Raw genomic sequence first — 14,468 nt, 5'->3', positions numbered from 1 at the left:
CTAAGAAATGTTGACAGAATGAGACCAGTGGTGGTGGGGAAAATGTTGTCCCCTTGTAGTTTGCTTGCATGAATATTAGCAGGATTTCTCTAATGCAAACCTAGTGGCAATTCCCTTTTGAGGAAAAGCCCAGTCTCAGAGTGAGAAAGTTCCTATTTCTGTTCTCTCTCAAACCCCTCTCTTGATGATAACTCACAATCCAAGAATTATGCATGTGTACATTTGAGGGAGTTTCCTCATGGGACATTCTGTTCTTTAAAATTTCAGTGCTCAATTCTATACTGAATCACTTCGGAAATTTTATTAAATATATCTGTCACGACTGGGTTTGCTGAGATGTACATGTATTTTCTTTTTCGGAAGTATTCAAGTTTCTAGCTCTTTGGAAGCCTGATGCCTTCCGAAAGCGTAAATCCACACTGAGGTCCATACTATTCATTTGTAATTTTAGTGTTAGGCAACCATTTTAAGATGAATGTCCAGCAGCTTTGTTTTTCTTTATCCCCTTATGTTAGTATAGCTGCCATAGCTACTCTTAGGAGGACTCCAAATTGTAGTTAAACGGAAGTTAATTTGAAGAATAAGTCCTAAAACTTAATGCCCTCCACCCACCAATATTAACCTCATGACTCAAAGAAATTGTTTCCATGAGTCGTACTCATGTTCTCTTTTTTGTTACTATAGTGAAAATGAACAGGAACAAGCAAACAGGGGTTATAAAGATACTTCAAGTCTATAAATGCAGGCATGTAAAAATAAATGTCATAAAAAGAGTGCAATTCGGGATTTTCAGAATAAATAATTCCCAGATGGGAATCCTAGCCCAGTTTTCCTTGGTTTTGTGTGAGAAATTAGGAAAGGGGCAATTCCTGGCTACAAACTTGAACCAGTCACTAGGGTAAGGGGCCACTGCTGTGACTCCGCACTCCTGCCTGCCTGCCTGCCAGCATTCTCTTCCACCTCCCATTCCTCCAGGGCACCCCATCCTCCCGCCCTCCCTCCCCCTAGAACACCAACAGCCCAGCTGCTCTGCCCCTCCCCCAGTGTTAGCCACTTCCCCAAGGGCTGCTCCTTAAGCTGCCTGACCTCTGGGTCAGGACATTCTCCTACTCACCCCCACCTGCCCCCGTCAGATCTCAGAGTGGCCCAAAGCTGCAGAGAGGGATTTAGGGTCTTGCTGGGAACCTAACATCACCCGCAACTTTCCTTCAGTGGAAAAAACCTTTTGAATTCTACCCAACTCACTTAAAATTGGTCTTATGGAACATAATCTATTCCTAGCTTGGAGACTGCCTGTATATTAAATTTGACAACACAAACAAGAGTCAAATGAGACAGTTAACTGAAAATATGATTTTCTCCAAGGGAAAAAATGTTTAAAAAAGAAGTGTGGGTTCCTATAAAAACTAATATCACAGAAAATCAGCTGAAGAAAAGCGTTGGAGAAAAAAAATACTTACCATTCATGGTGATTGTCTACAAAAGCAGACATGGGACTTATTTGTACTGTGTATGTGTCATTGGCTGAATATTCAAATAAGCCATAATATGGGTTAAAGAGTTCTCTGGATACCAGGAAGAAAAACTCTCTGGAAGGTCCACTGTAATCCAGCCTTTAAAAAATTCACAAAAAGAACAACCAGTTATTATCTTTTTCTATTTATTAGACACATTTTCTACAGTGCTCAACTTTCTACAGAATACTCCTTAGAAGTCTAATTATCCACACACCAGGATTGTCCAAAACACTGGACAGAATGATCATGATTCCTGATCTCAAACATGTTTTGACCCAAAATAACGTAATGGACATTTATATGGAGCATATCTAAAACTAAAGCTACATATCAGATAATGGATGAGATAGGCAGTATGCTAATAATTTGATTGTATAAATATGCAGAAAAAGGTAAATTGAAATGCCCAGAGCCAGGTTATGGGGAGAGAGAGTACAGTGGGAATGCTTTATTTAAGCAGGTTAAACCAGAGGGCATCAGCTACATACATCCATGGGACATGGAGTCCTCATGGATTTCTGAAACACTTTTAAATGGGAAGGAAAGAGACTTTAGGGGATTGGTGAGAGGGTATTACAGATACAAGACCTCCTAGGGAGATCAGAGGCAAAAGATGGAATGATAGGGTTCACGTGAAAACTTTAAATGATAAAATGCCACGGAAAACTATAAACAAGAAAAGTGAGGGTGTCTAAAGCTTCGTCGGTAAGGTATTTGGAGAAGAGGCTGAAACTCCAGCGCCTGAACTACAGTGTAAATTCCATTTTACTTACAAAGAAATCAGGGTCAAAGTAAATTTTGAGAAATTATTGTGTGAGGTTTGAGGAATGACAAGTGGCCAAAAATGCTGGAGCAAAAAACACAGCAAAGAGGAGTTTGCAATAAAGCAATTTGATATGCTCAATTTAAAATGAAAAATGTAAAGTACATCTACCCTATGATAAAAAGTTTACACAAGGGTTCAAAGACAGGAAGGAATTCTGAAGGGGGAATGAAAGCTACAGATAAGTTGGGGTGGTGGGATTTTATAAGACTTCCTTTGTTCACTCTATTTTTTTTCCTCTTATGGAATTTCCTCCAGTGGGCATTACTGTTTTTTTTTTTTTTTTTTTAATGACAAAGAAATCATCTGAGTCTTGGGTGGTGATGGGATTGTGTGATAGAGAAAAGCATCCTATTATAGGTAGAAGAGGAAGTTGGAATACTAGTAAGAAAAGTGAAACGGCTTTTATATGTCTTAGACAAGAGTTTAATAGAATTTACTTAGAACAGACCTCAGCTACCCACCTAACTACTTTCTCAATTTTTGCGATGCACGCACTGCCATTTCCTTAATATTTCTAGCTTTACTTGCTTTTCCAATGTAGCCTTGTCTTATACAATATTGATGGAATCATGATGTGCTAGCTTTATATCTTTTCTAATACACATTAAAAGAAACACATAAATATTAAAATAAAAAATGTCAGTCTATGGAATAGCTACAATCATTTCACACCTCACCAGTCCACACTGCACTTTAGGAGATATGAGTGCAGACTGACAAGAAACCTATGTGTACAGAAAAATGCAAACACAGCAGACGCTCAAGGCCAGAGAGGCCTTAAGGTGACATGACAGAACTGCCTTCTGGGGCAGCTGAATATACTGTGGCTGCCAGGAACTGTGGGACTATGCTCAGATCACCCTAGGGGGGCTCCCAAAGCAGCCCTCTGGCTGCCTGCCAGGTACAGTGACGCAGGCTACCCCTCTTGGTGCCGAGACCAAGGCAGCGTCTCGTGGCTTCCTTCCACTGTCCTCGTTGTGGTCTCTGACGCCACCAAGAACAAGTAGAATACTTTTTCCACTTGAACGTTCTTCACATACTTAGAGGTTTTCTTTCAACAAATATTTGAGTGCCTATTATGTTTTGGGTATTAATCTAGATGCTAAAGATGTAAATTTTTTTTCAAAAGTCATTTTCTACAAGAACTCTAAGTTCAGCAGTTTCCATATCCTTGGTCCCTGCCCCCTCCTCACTCATGAACACAGACACTTCTTTCAACCTCCTCTCAATGCAGGGTAGGGAATTCCCTCACCACACTGGTCCTCTGCTCTGGACAGTCTCCAGGTGTCAAAGTCTGACCTAAGGGGGCGGTGTCTATGCTGACCACAACACTCAAGGTGTGGTCTCGTTAACAAAAACTTAGAAAGGGCCCTTGACCTCTTTTCCTGGAACTTTTCCCCACTAATGCAGCTTAATGTCACTCTGCCTTGTGGGGCAGTCACTTGACTCTGTTGACTCATCATGAACTAGTCATCAGCTCAAACCTTTCACCTATGCTTCTTTAACCTAGGACTCTCCCATACTGTCTGCACGTTCACTGTATCTTTTTTGTTTTGTTTTTTTGCGGTACGCGGGCCTCTCACTGCTGTGGCCTCTCCCGTTGCGGAGCACAGGCTCCGGACGCACAGGTTCAGCGGCCATGGCTCACGGGCCCAGCCGCTCTGCGGCATGTGGGATCTTCCCGGACCGGGGCACGAACCTGTGTTCCCTGCATCAGCAGGCGGACTCTCAACCACTGCGCCACCAGGGAAGCCCCTCACTGTATCTTTTTAAAACCTAAGTGCTAGACGTTATAGTTTTCCTACTAAAATTCACTTTGTGAGACTGAGTTCGTGATTCCAGTCTGTCTACCTGGATCCCTGTGGGTGCAAAACATCTCTAAATTTCCTATCGATGGTGAATTTCAGACCCCTGTGTCTCTTCAGAAACAGAGAATGCCATCAATAGTATCTGAACAGTCATTTCGCCCATCCCCTCATTTCATTGAGAAGACTGGGGCTGAAGGAAATCACTGACTTGCATCAAATGAAAGCTGCAGTGGAGGATCCAGGTCTTGACACCGGTTTCCTGATCCCAAGCGTAATGTTCATTACTCCTTACAGCTCACCCTTCAATAAATTTTAAACGCTCATAAGCAAAACAATGTTGCTTATGGCAAACTATGGCCTGAGGGCCAAATCTGGCCCACCCCCTGGCTTTGTAAATAAAGTTTTATTGGAACACAGCCACGCCCATTTGTTTATGTGTTGTCTGGGGCTGCTTTCCTGTTAGGATGGCAGAGTTGAGTACGTGCAACAGGGAATGTATGGTCTGTAAAGCCTAAAATATTTACTATCTGGCCCTTTACAGAGAAAGTTTGTCAACCCCTGCTACAGAAGAAAGTAGGAGGAAAATGCTGCTTTATTAAAAAACCTGACTTACCCTAAACCCTCTTCTTTAGTGAGGATCACTTCAAGGCAAGATAAAATGACAACGATACCCTAGGGTGTATGCAACCTCCAGGAGAGCTGCACACACCCTAGGGTGAGACCGTGAGTGAGCCTTGGCCTGCGGGGTCCCTGCTCTGCAGAAACCTTCAGACACAATCAAGGCACACGAGGATAAGGGTCACAGACAGCTGAAACATGAGTCAAACACTCTGTGAGTCAGTTTTCTTACAAAGAGACAACTGGTATAAGTAAAATGGGTTTTTAGCTGCTTAAAATTAAACAGTGGCATTCAGTTAGAAACAGCAGGTTTTCACTGAGCTTCAGCTCTCAGTGTTTTAATAATACCGCACTTAGCAGAGTGTCTTATAATTGTCTGCCTCCCACCAGACACACATCTAAACTGTAACCCTACTGAGGGCAGGGACTATGTCTTTCTCATTTCTGGATCCTGAGTACTTAGCCTGATACATAGGAGGGGATCAGTTTATATTGTTGAATCACTGAGTGGAGCTGTCTGATGCTCTCTAAAGGAAATCAACATAATTTACATTGTTATTTCACATGTAGCGGAGTGAACAGTTTTGCACAAGTCTGCCTTATATTCAATGCATTAATAGGTCATGCCAGTCCTTAAGAGACAACCCGATTAGCAAACACTGTCAGAAATCGCTCAAGTGAATTATGCTTAGAAAGCTTGCTCCTTGTCTTTTCCAAGTCTAATATCTTCTAATATGGTAGAGTTTGTTAAAACAACAAAGATGGACCTCACTGATTGGTTCCTTTTTCATGATGATAACTAAATCTGGCTAAAGATACAATGAATGTCCCCTGAGGAGTTAAGTTGAAAAGTAAAACTCCTTTTTTTCCCAAGAGAGAACAAAGCTAGCAGCTCCTCTAGGAGGGAAATGTATCTTCCTCAACTGCTCAGGCTTTTATCTGCTGTTTTTTTAACTCTAGCAGCACTGATAGAGTCACTATAAAGCCAAGACAGTTTTCAAAGTTTGATTTGATTATAATCTGAAATTGAGAACCGCATATCTGAGGGCAGGTTGTTGACTACACATTACATATGTCTACCTAATTCAATAAGACGTGTCCCAGCAGGATACCTTACGCATGCGCTTCCTGTCTTAGCAACCTCTTCCATATAAATAGTTAATATGACTCATATCACAGGGCTCATTTGTTACATTCCTGTTCTGCCAGTTAGGTTGGTTCCACAGCTAAAGACTTGGCATGGAAATAATGAAACTCCGGACAACGGGTGTGTAGCCACACAACAGCTGCATCTGAGGCCATTTCGGAATAAGCACAGATGTCCTTAGGGTGGCAATGTCGTTCTGAGCCCCATGAAGTGCCGATGAGGCATTTTAAACACCATCCCGTTGCTGGGCTGACACCACCCGAGTTGTTAGTAGCAGCCAGTATTTGTTAAAATAAATAGTTTTATTCTCCTGTTCTTTATTTTCAACTAAAATTCACCAAGTATTCCAAAGGAAGTAGACTATAAAATGCAAGAGGATGGTGCCATTGGGAAGTCTCACTATCATTTCCTACAAGTTTTCTGGAAGACTCTGCTTTCTTACAAGTTGGTTCAGGCACAAATGGCCTACACACCTGATTCAGCCTCAGATACTTATAGCAGCAAGGCTTTGGTTCTTGAGCCACTGAAGAAGGCCTGATGGGTGAGTAAGGAATTTTGTGAGCCATCAGTGTGACAAAGTTATACCTGGGGATACCAAGCCAAAGCCTAGATACAGAAGCACCCTTCTCCAGCATGGTAGGGATCAGTTAGGTTATCCTGCAAGTGTCTCTTTTTAGAAGAAAACAAGCAGCACCATAAAGTTTCACTTGAAGCTTTACACATTGCTGAGGAATAAATGATCAAGCCCAGGACCCCAAACAACCTCTAGATCAGTCAGATGTTAACAGCTACTGGTTATTTTATAAGCAGGGACCCAAGAAAACCTTTCAGATCTCATCCTCCCTAGTTGCTTTCATCTGTCTAAGTAGAAATATCACAGGAAGAGCGCACCTGTTCTTAAACCCCCAAACTAAAACTGTTTGCACGCATCCCCTCCCTAGTCCAAGTGTGGCTTTGCAAGACAGATGACTAATGTCACATCAATGGCACCTTACATATAATGAACTCATTCTTTCCTAAAGAAAGGTGCCTTTTATAGAGCTGGCCATGGAGAAAAAAAAAGAGGCGAGGCAATCACAGTGTAAACATCCTCTCTTTATCCAGGCCATTATTTCCTGACTTGTTTTGGGTACTAAGAAGTGAATGTACACCTGAAACTAACACAATATTGTAAATCAACTGTACTTCAATTAAAAAAAAAATAAAAAGAAGTGAATGGCCCCAAATGTCCCATCAGAACACAACAGTCTGCCTAGCTAAGTTCTGACACCACACATTTAGAAGAAAATAATACACTAGAGAATATGCGGTATTCTACTGGCTCCCTTCCTAAAGAAGCAACTTCTAGGCAGACAGAAGCACAACAGAAAGAGGCAACTAGAGTACGCAATTTCCCACCACATTCAGTCAAGATGACTCAGTTTCCAAGCTCTTCCACCACTGCTGTCTTCTCCTCTTCCCCACTTTGGAAGAGCAGATAACCAAATTAAGTTGGGTAGAGATTTTAATGACTAGAACAAAACCTTCAGCGCTGACCAAATTAAATCACAGTGTTTTGCTTAGAAACCGTCTGCTTTTCAGAAAAAAGCCAAGCATAACATGAAGCATTATTTTAGCGAGATATAATAATTAGCTGTCAACTAGTATATTTATATTAATAGATTCTAGATTTATTTTTGTATTTTTAATTGAATACAGGCATCTCTACCATTCTGGGGTTAATTCTACCTCACATGGAATTTGTAGTCGTCCTGTAAATTTATGACTATAACATTTCCCATCATTTCTCTTGACTCAGCTCTTCCATTTCAGGAACAACCTATATATCATGTGTCAAGACCTACGCAAAGAAACATCTTAAAGCAGAGCTGCAGTCTCTGAGTGAATCTGCTAATTCACACCTTTTTGGAGGGCAGGCAGACGCATTATCTTAAAAATAAATCCTTTTCTCTTTATGCCCTCACTAATCTATTATAAATAAAGACCCTGATTATGACAGGTAGAAAATACAATCAGTGAGATGGTATCAATAAGAATTGCAAAGTATTATTCCCTCACAGATAACAAAGTTGACTTTAGCAACACAAAATAATACTCTATACATACCAATCAATACCTCTACTAATTCCTTCCACAGAATGAACTGTATCTCTATACTTATTACTCTCCTGACCTCAAGTGCAAAAGGAAGTATACACATACCAAAAATTACCCTGGTGGCAATCACTCATCAGACAGCAAAGAAATAAGAAAGGTTGTTCAGGGAAACATTCTCTAAATCTCCCCAAATCCTGACTCTATGCTTTCTTTAATAAATGTTCTATTTTAGATTAGTTTTTGATGTATAGAAAAGTTACAAAGACAGTAGGGAGAATTCTTATATACCTCACACTCAAGTTTCCCTCTTATCAACATCTTACATAAGTACAGTACATTTGTTACAAAATGAACTGATATTGATACATTATTAACTAAAACCTATACTTTAGTCAGATTTCTTTCGTTTTTGCTTAATGTCCCTTTACTGATCCAGGATCCCATTCAGGATACCACATTACATTTAATTGCCATGTTTCCTTAGGTTCATCTTGGCTGTGACAGTTTCTTAGATGCTTTTGGTTTTTGATGACCTTGAAAGTTTTAAGGGGCACTGATAAGGTAATCTTGTAGAATGTTCCTCAATTTGGATTTATCTGATGTCTTCTCCTGATTAGACTGGTGTTACATGATTTTGGGAGGAAGACAGTAAAGTGTCATTCTCATCACATCATACCAAGGGTACATACTATCAACAGGATATATCACTGTTGATTTTAGATTTTAGCCTTGATCACCTGGCTGTGTGTTTGTCAGGCTTCTCCACTGTAGACTTAACTTCTTTCTCCCCCTTTCATACTGTATTATTTGGAAGAAAGTCACTATGTGCAACTCACAATTAAGGAGCAGGGAATTATGCAGAATTATTTGGAAATCTGCACAAATTTGTCTACTGTTATTTATTTATTTATTCAATTGTGTATTTATATCAGTATATAGATATTTATTTTATACTTTGGGGTTCTAATCCAATACTACTTTATTTTTTTGCTCCAATTATTCCACCTTTGACCACTGGCAGCTCTTTCAGTTGGTTCTTGTGTCCCTTTGACATCACTGTGAGCTGTATGAGCTCCTCTATACTTTCTGGCACAAGATGCTTCAGGTGCTGTCTTGTATATTTCCTGCCCCAGTCCTAGAATCACCCATTTCTCCAAGGAGCCCTAGTCCCTTTTATTGAAGAATGATATTGCAAGCCAACATCTGGGCACTAGGCATATACGTTTTTTAATACCTATTACTAGAGCTAGACATGAAGAACTTACAAAATGACACATTTTGAGGGCATTAAAATTAATGAAGGAAAAGTGACCAGAAAACTTTCAGCTCCATTTCACAATTCCATAGAAAAACCTAGGTAGCTTTTCTCTTTGGGTATTTATTATAATTCAGAAAGAAATGTTATGATCTTTAATTTTAATGTAGTAAGATGACAAAGGCTAAAATAACTTCTTAATTTTATGTTGTTTTGAGGTTTCAATTTTTTAGCAAGCATACTGCGTTAATCTTTCAAAATAGTATTATGTGTTCCCAATGCCTTAATAGCAAAATAAAGTCTATATCTAACAATCTATATGTATGATACTGACATGATAAAGCCATGAGACCAGAAGTTATCTGGCCCCATTCCAGTTTCAAAAAACCATATGCAGAGGGGCCTGATTAAGAGATTGTCCCTGAGGGCTGAGGTCACACCTCAAAATATCCTCCCTCTTATTTTCCTTCTAGGGTTACAGGAAGAAGACAAGAAATGGAGGCAGGAAACATTTGGACATTAGTGGCAATTAAATAAGGTTTCAGGCCCCACTCTGCCTGGGCCTCCTCCTAGGAATGGATGTCAGTCCAGACCATGGGGAGACAGCTTTAGGATGACCAAGCATGATAGCATCTGTTCTATTCAAACCTAAGTACCAGGGTTTCCAAAGACGCTTGCCTACATCTCTGAGATCTCAACAAACTGTGGTCCAACAAAGAAGAAAGGCAGCTGGAGTTCTGGGGGAGGAAAAGTATTCTCATCCAAACCAGACTAGTTATGTAAGGAAATACCTGGAATCCCATGCATACCTGTGATTAGGCTAAAAACATTTGCCTTCATTTTCAATTGCCCACCTGCATCTTTAAGGCAACTAACAAAAGCTAGAACCATTAAGGCTTGTCAGCAACAAAAGGCTCAAGTCTCAGGCAACCTTCTCAAACTTTGTCACATTATATTGTTTTCCCATGTAGTATTTTACTTTAATCTAGTCACAGCTGGGAGACTATACAACACTATATGTGACAAGAGAAGTTATCAGTCACTAGCTGGAATAGTGAAAAGATCCATGGGTAGGAAAAAATTCAGACAGATCAGAGTTCAGGAGTTTTGCCTAAATCCCAGTGCTGTTCTAAGAATCCTGGATGGAAGACAAGAGGCCTAATTTTAAATCTCAATTTTACTATTATCTAGTTCTACTAGCACATGTGAATTATTTTCTACTTTAAAAAAAATTTTTTTGCGGTACGCGGGCCTCTCACTGTTGTGGTCTCTCCCGTTGCGGAGCACAGGCTCTGGACGTGCAGGCTCAGCGGCCATGGCTCACGGGCCTAGCCGCTCCGCGGCATGTGGGATCTTCCCAGACTGGGGCATGAACCCGTGTCCCCTGCATCGGCAGGCGGACTCTCAACCACTGTGCCACCAGGGAAGCCCTATTTTATACTTTGACAGCTCCATTTCATTAACCATAAACCAAATGGCTGAATTTGTTGAATATTATTGCTACGATTCCATAATCTAATATACTTTATTCCTGGGCAAGACTGAGAGAGGTAGCCTTAACATGATCCAAATCAACAGCAGTTAAGGAGTTAAAGAGAAGACAACCCGAGTTCAGACAATCACGCGGTATTTTTAAAATTCACTCTAGTGATGTCTACAAAGAAGGTGCTGAGACTCCAAACCTAAACCTGAAATGAGGAAAGAGTAAGGGGTCTAGGAGAGATGAGAGCTTTCATCTTCTCAAGAGTCATAAAACCACTGTTATGCCTATTTGAATGCAATAAACACCGTGTAGGAGTCTTTACTCATTCATTTCCTAACCCCTATCTCTATGAGCACACTCATGGAAGAGTCATACAAGGCTGGACTCTGTTTATGGCAGGTAGTTATTTTGGTAGGTGTGCCAAAGAAAGAGAAAAAGTGGGGACAGAGAAATAAGAACCAAGGCCCAAGAGATACTGCTGGGGAGATTTCCAGGTGGAACAGAAGGATTCTTCTTTTTTCCTCTTTTTCTATCTTTTTAAAATTGAAGTACAGTTGACATACAATATCATTTTAGTTGCAGGTATACAATGTAGTGATTCCATAATTTGATACATTGTTAGATGGCCACCACTGTGAGTCTAGTTACCATCTTGTCAGCATACAAAGTTATTACAATGCTATTGACTATATTCCCTTTGCTGTACATTACATCCTGTGACTTCTTTATTTTACAAATGGAAGTTTGCACCTCTTAATCCCCTTCTCCTATTTCGCCCATCCTGCATCCTCCCCACGCCCCCTACTCTCTAGCAAACACTAGTTTCTAATTCGTGATTCTGAAACTGAGCTTATTTAACAGGTGAAGTACGATTTACTTAGTATTCCTGTGCACATAACAAGATCATAGATGTTAAAATGCAATTCCTTGCTTTTTTTAAATCTCAAAGCCCACGTTTTGAATCCTCTTACACTGTTGGTGGGAATGTATATGGGTACAGCCACTATGGAAAACAGTATGAAGCTTCCTCAAAAACTAAAAATAGAGTTGCCATATGATCCAGCAATCCCACTCCTGGGCATATACCCAAACAAAACTCTAATTCAAAAAAGATACATGCACCCCTACGTTCATAGCAGCACTATTCACAATAGCCAAGGACGTGGAAACAACCTAAATGTCCTTCGACACATGAATGGATAGAGAAGATGTGGTACATATATACAATGGAATACTACTCAGCCATAAAAAAGAATGAAATGATGCCATTTGTAGCAACATGGATTGACCCAGAGATTATCATACTAAGTGAAGTAAGTCAGAAAGAGAAAGACAAATACTATATGATATCACTTATATGTGGAATCTAAAAGATGACAGAAATGAACATATCTACAAAACAGAAACAGACTCATGGACATAGAGAACAGACTTGTGGTTGCCAGGGTGGTGGGGGGTGAGGGGGAGGGAGGGATAGAGTGGGAGGAACTTGGGGTTAGCAGATGCAAACTATTATATAGAGGATGAATAAACAACAAGATCCTATTGTATAGCACAGGGAACTATATTCAATATCCTGTGATAAACCATAATGGAAAATAATTTTAAAAAGAATGTACATACATGTATAACTGAATCACTGTGCTGTACAGCAGAAATTAACACAACATTGTAAATCAACTATACTGCAATAAAACAAACAAACAAACAAACATGTTTTCCCTTTGAGAGAAAGAGTTACGGAGAGAAGAAACGAAACTAAGTTTCTGCTCTCAAAAATGATCTATAGTTAGAGCTTTTACCAAAGAATTTTTATGTCAAATGATTTAAAAATCAAAGGAAGCTTAAAAAAAAAAAAAAACTGAAAGGTTTAAGTGTATGAGAACAGCATTTTCCGTCAGAAGGATTTCCTGTTTCAGGCAACCGCAGGGGACAGTGTGGGGAAACATCCTCCGGCAGCCACAGCCTGTGCTTCACAGGCCACTTCTCTGTGTTACTCACCCTTCCTCCCCAACAAATGTGACATACAGCTTATTTCTCTGCAGGTCTTTTCTGGAGTAGCCCATAATCTGATTAAAAGCATCTTCGAGCAAGTGATCTCTTCTGATAATTAACCTGTCCAGAAAAAGACAATTTGAAAAATACAGATTATTTCCTAATCTTTATCTTTCCAGAACTGGGCACTTGCCATTTAACTTCCACTTACCACAATTAATTAGGGGAAAAGTGGAGTGACTTACTATCATCGCTATCTGCAATAAAGCACACATCTGTCTGTAACTCTTAACAGCATTAACAAAAGTTACAACAGAGAATCATTGGTAAATAGAGCACCCCACCTAAGACCTGTAAAACCAATGCAAGAGTCCTTTCTGAATGGTCACATCAATTTATCCCAGAAGGAAAACGATTACAAAACAACACACACACACAAAACATTTGTTTAGGAAAGGAAGAGCAACCCTAGGAGGTAATGTTTTAAGCCTGAATGCACTTAGGAATTCAATTCTTAAGTACCTAGAAAGATAACAGTGAGAACAAGAAGGACAAAAAAATTCTCAGTGTCCTCCAAAGCAGTGGAGTTTACTGTTGTGCTTAGTTTTTTTTTTTTTTTTTTTTTTTTTTGCGGTACGCGGGCCTCTCACTGTTGTGGCCTCTCCTGCTGCAGAGCACAGGCTCCGGACGCACAGGCTCAGCGGCCATGGCTCACGGGCCCAGCCGCTCCGCGGCATGTGGGATCTTCCCGGACCGGGGCACGAACCCATGTCCCCTGCATCGGCAGGCGGACTCTCAACCACTGCGCCACCAGGGAAGCCCTGTTGTCCTTAGTTTAACTTTAAAATTAAGTGAATCTTGAGATTCCCTAAGTGACAGATACAAATGAATGATACTGGTGGTTGATTAATCTACTTGTGACAATGAAAATTTAAGTCACCCTTAAACAGGTGTCAATTTTCCCTTAATGCAAATAGTAATGGAAAGGGAGATGATAGGGAGGCTGAAGGTATGAAAGCTTGATCAGCAAGACCTTAGTAAGTGAAGCTCTGAGAGGTACGGTGTTTGGGGCGGGTTGATGTTTTCGAGGGTGATGAAAGGGGAACCTGTGAGTTCAGATGAGCAAGCCCTGCATGGGGGGCAGTGAGCCGTGTGCCTGTTGGGCTGGGCAATTCTCTCACACACCCGGGTCCCGACGCTTCTGCAGTCAGACCCTCCCTCCTCTGTCCTCTCTCAAGTGGCATAGTGATCTCTAGTGGGGACGTGGGACAGGGGTGGAGGTGGGGCTGAAGGGAGTATGGGTAAGTAGGAAGTTCAGATAATTCTAGGCCAAACAACAGGATGATGTTTCAATTTCCCCATTTAAAGGGAGGTGGATAAAGACAGGCAGAAACAACATTCATGACATATTCCGTTGGACAAGTTAAGCTTACTTCACAGAAGGAAACAGAGCTGAGCAGTAGTCCTACACTCAGGTCAGCCCAGGAGACAGTGACGTGCAATACAAGACACGGTGACAGCCTTATATCTAATGAATATGCGATATAAGTCAACCAAGAGGTACTTTTCAGGAGAACAAAATAAACCAGCTTTTAATTTTGCCTTATTTTTATGTGAAACATGGTCATCTCTTTCCTGTCTGTTTTAAAACCATAAGTTTAATAGTGCTTAATTCAAGAACTATGTTTTAGATGATCCTGTAATTTACACGTGCCCAAATAA

General features: G+C 40.5%; 1 protein-coding gene across 7 annotated transcripts in view; it reads right to left on the bottom strand.

Moving 5' to 3' along the window:
* The window catches only part of HECW2 (HECT, C2 and WW domain containing E3 ubiquitin protein ligase 2), a 417,892-nt gene that overhangs the window by 32,914 nt on the left and 370,510 nt on the right, over positions 1 to 14,468 (bottom strand). For all 7 annotated transcript variants that reach the window (XM_060302114.1, XM_060302116.1, XM_060302118.1 and 4 more), the window contains exons 21-22: positions 12,753 to 12,866; positions 1,461 to 1,613 (exon numbers count right to left, since the gene is read on the bottom strand). In XM_060302114.1, the coding sequence (XP_060158097.1) occupies positions 1,461 to 1,613; positions 12,753 to 12,866 (267 nt within the window). The remainder of the gene's footprint in view (positions 1 to 1,460; positions 1,614 to 12,752; positions 12,867 to 14,468) is intronic.

This window comes from Globicephala melas, chromosome 7 (genome assembly GCF_963455315.2).
Source record: "Globicephala melas chromosome 7, mGloMel1.2, whole genome shotgun sequence".
NCBI lineage: Eukaryota > Metazoa > Chordata > Mammalia > Artiodactyla > Delphinidae > Globicephala > Globicephala melas.
The sequence above is the reverse complement of the archived record's forward strand: the minus strand, read 5'-3'. Positions and strand labels throughout refer to the sequence as shown.